The sequence below is a fragment of the Phytophthora parasitica genome, assembly GCF_000247585.1.
Source record: "Phytophthora parasitica INRA-310 unplaced genomic scaffold supercont2.46, whole genome shotgun sequence".
In the NCBI taxonomy this organism is placed as follows: Eukaryota; Oomycota; class Peronosporomycetes; order Peronosporales; family Peronosporaceae; genus Phytophthora; species Phytophthora nicotianae.
In genome coordinates this window covers 298,894-300,754 of record NW_008649032.1, presented here as the reverse complement: position 1 = coordinate 300,754, position 1,861 = coordinate 298,894, and the positions used below count along the sequence as shown (strand labels likewise).

Below are 1,861 nucleotides of genomic sequence, written 5' to 3'. Positions count from 1 at the left end.
AAGGCGTTCTTGACCAGATAATCCTTGGTAAATCCACGACATGGCAGAACATCCCATAGATTTTTAGCACCATTAACGAAGCCGTGTTTCTTGATACTAGTCGTCAATTGGGTAGAACAGTAGCAGTAGAGTACGTGACTAGTTTCGTAGGCTTCACATGACCGATCTTCTGTCATTACCAGATCTTTATAGTAAAAGCACGGCAGAGTATTACATACCTCTGTACTAGCATCGGAAATACAGGGATCCACACAACGCGTGGGATTCCGGTAGGTAGTGCCATAGGACAGTTTGGAAGAGTCTAAATCATTCAGAATCCCGTTCGAGTACGCAATGTAGTATCGATTTTCTCCGGATATTCCAGGTGTACAAGTTTGTGTCGAATCCCAAGCTAGAGACCACATAATGGGTTTCTTTTGGGCATTGTAAGAGAACGAAGTATCTGCGTAAAATACGGCTGGAAGAGCGCGATCACACAGGCCTTCAGGCGGGGTTTTGCTCGCAAATTGCTCCTGAGCTGTCTTAGCGGCCGAAATAATGGCACAAGATGTCACCAGAAGCGCTATGGTCACTAAATTCGTCACTAATTGTCGATAAAAGCGTCCCCGGTCGGTAACTTCAAGGTTCTCCCACAGAATGTTTGATGGTTCGGGAGCTTTGGTCACAATAAGCGGAAAATCCGCGCGGAAACGCAGTTCTTCAGGCTGCCACTTGCGCGGTATCCAGCGCGTGGAGTGGCGATAATCTTGAAGACATCGACGTCTGGATTCCAGATTATTAAACACCACAAAGGCGCACTCGCAGGCCTCCCAATTAAATCCTTGCTGAGTGTTGATCGCTGCTGTCTTAGCAGCTTTCGCAGCGGCTGTCAACATGTCCTTCGAAGTCGAGTTCCTCGGCTTATTCTTCATTTTCTTGTCCATTACGTCGTTGAATTCCGGCAGAATATCCTTGATAATATCGATTTTCCTTTGTGTTTTTTCAAGGCTATTCTGGATTTTATCCAACTTTTTCCTCGATGAGTGAATTAACTTCTCATCCGCGGCTTTAAAATCCATTGGAGAGAGACTTTTCTCAGCTTCTAGAGTCTGGATAAGTGCTTCAGTCTCCTCTTTCTTGTCTCCGAGGTGCTTGGAGGACAAATACGTCCTCAAGAGTCCTCCAGTCGGATGAGCTACGCTGACTTCTGCAATCCATGTGTTCAGATAAAGGTCCTTACTGATCGTCGTAGATTCTTCTAAATGGTCCACATTCGACACCACGTTCCGATTCACCGTATTCTTGGATCTCGAGCGCTTAACCTTGTGTCGTCTACCCCAGCAGCAACCAAACCAAAGCTTACGATACTCCTCGTCTTTGTTAAGATCATACAAATTATTGAAATGGTCCAGAATCTGCTTCTCCGTCGCATGTCTAGGTAATCCACGCACCATCACAGCGTATCTGGCAGGTGTTAGATGTTTGTTTTGATGTTCGTTGATGGCTTTCGTGGCTCGAAACGAGTAGAAGAGCAGGAAACAGAGGAAGGAAAACGAGTACAAAACATCCGTAAGCGTGACAATCCACGTGACAGTCTTTGGATTCGACGTTAGTGGAGTATCCACCGTCTCCCACGTGCAGTCGATGTCTCCAATAGGCAGACAACTACGCGCTGAAGCGGCCGTATCGCTGTTAACGCCGCCGTTCCCGATTGAAGAGTAGGCTAGTTGAAGCGGATCCACCATCTTGCTGGTAATTCCGTGGCCGTACGCGTTCACCATGATCGCAGGAAGGGAGATAATACCCATAATAAGGAATACTACGCTTAGATATTTCGTCAGCATGAAGTACAGCTGCATGCCGATACCCAGCGCTCCGATAT

At 46.7% G+C, this 1,861-nt stretch overlaps 1 protein-coding gene across 1 annotated transcript; it reads right to left on the bottom strand.

The window, feature by feature from the left end:
• Positions 1 to 103: 103 nt before the first annotated feature.
• PPTG_15291 (hypothetical protein) lies at positions 104 to 1,760 on the bottom strand (the record flags this gene model as incomplete). The annotated part of the gene is made up of 2 exons (XM_008912343.1): positions 104 to 169; positions 219 to 1,760. 2 exons carry the CDS (start codon positions 1,758 to 1,760, stop codon positions 104 to 106), a joined length of 1,608 nt encoding a protein of 535 aa, XP_008910591.1.
• Between the last annotated feature and the right edge of the window lie 101 nt (positions 1,761 to 1,861).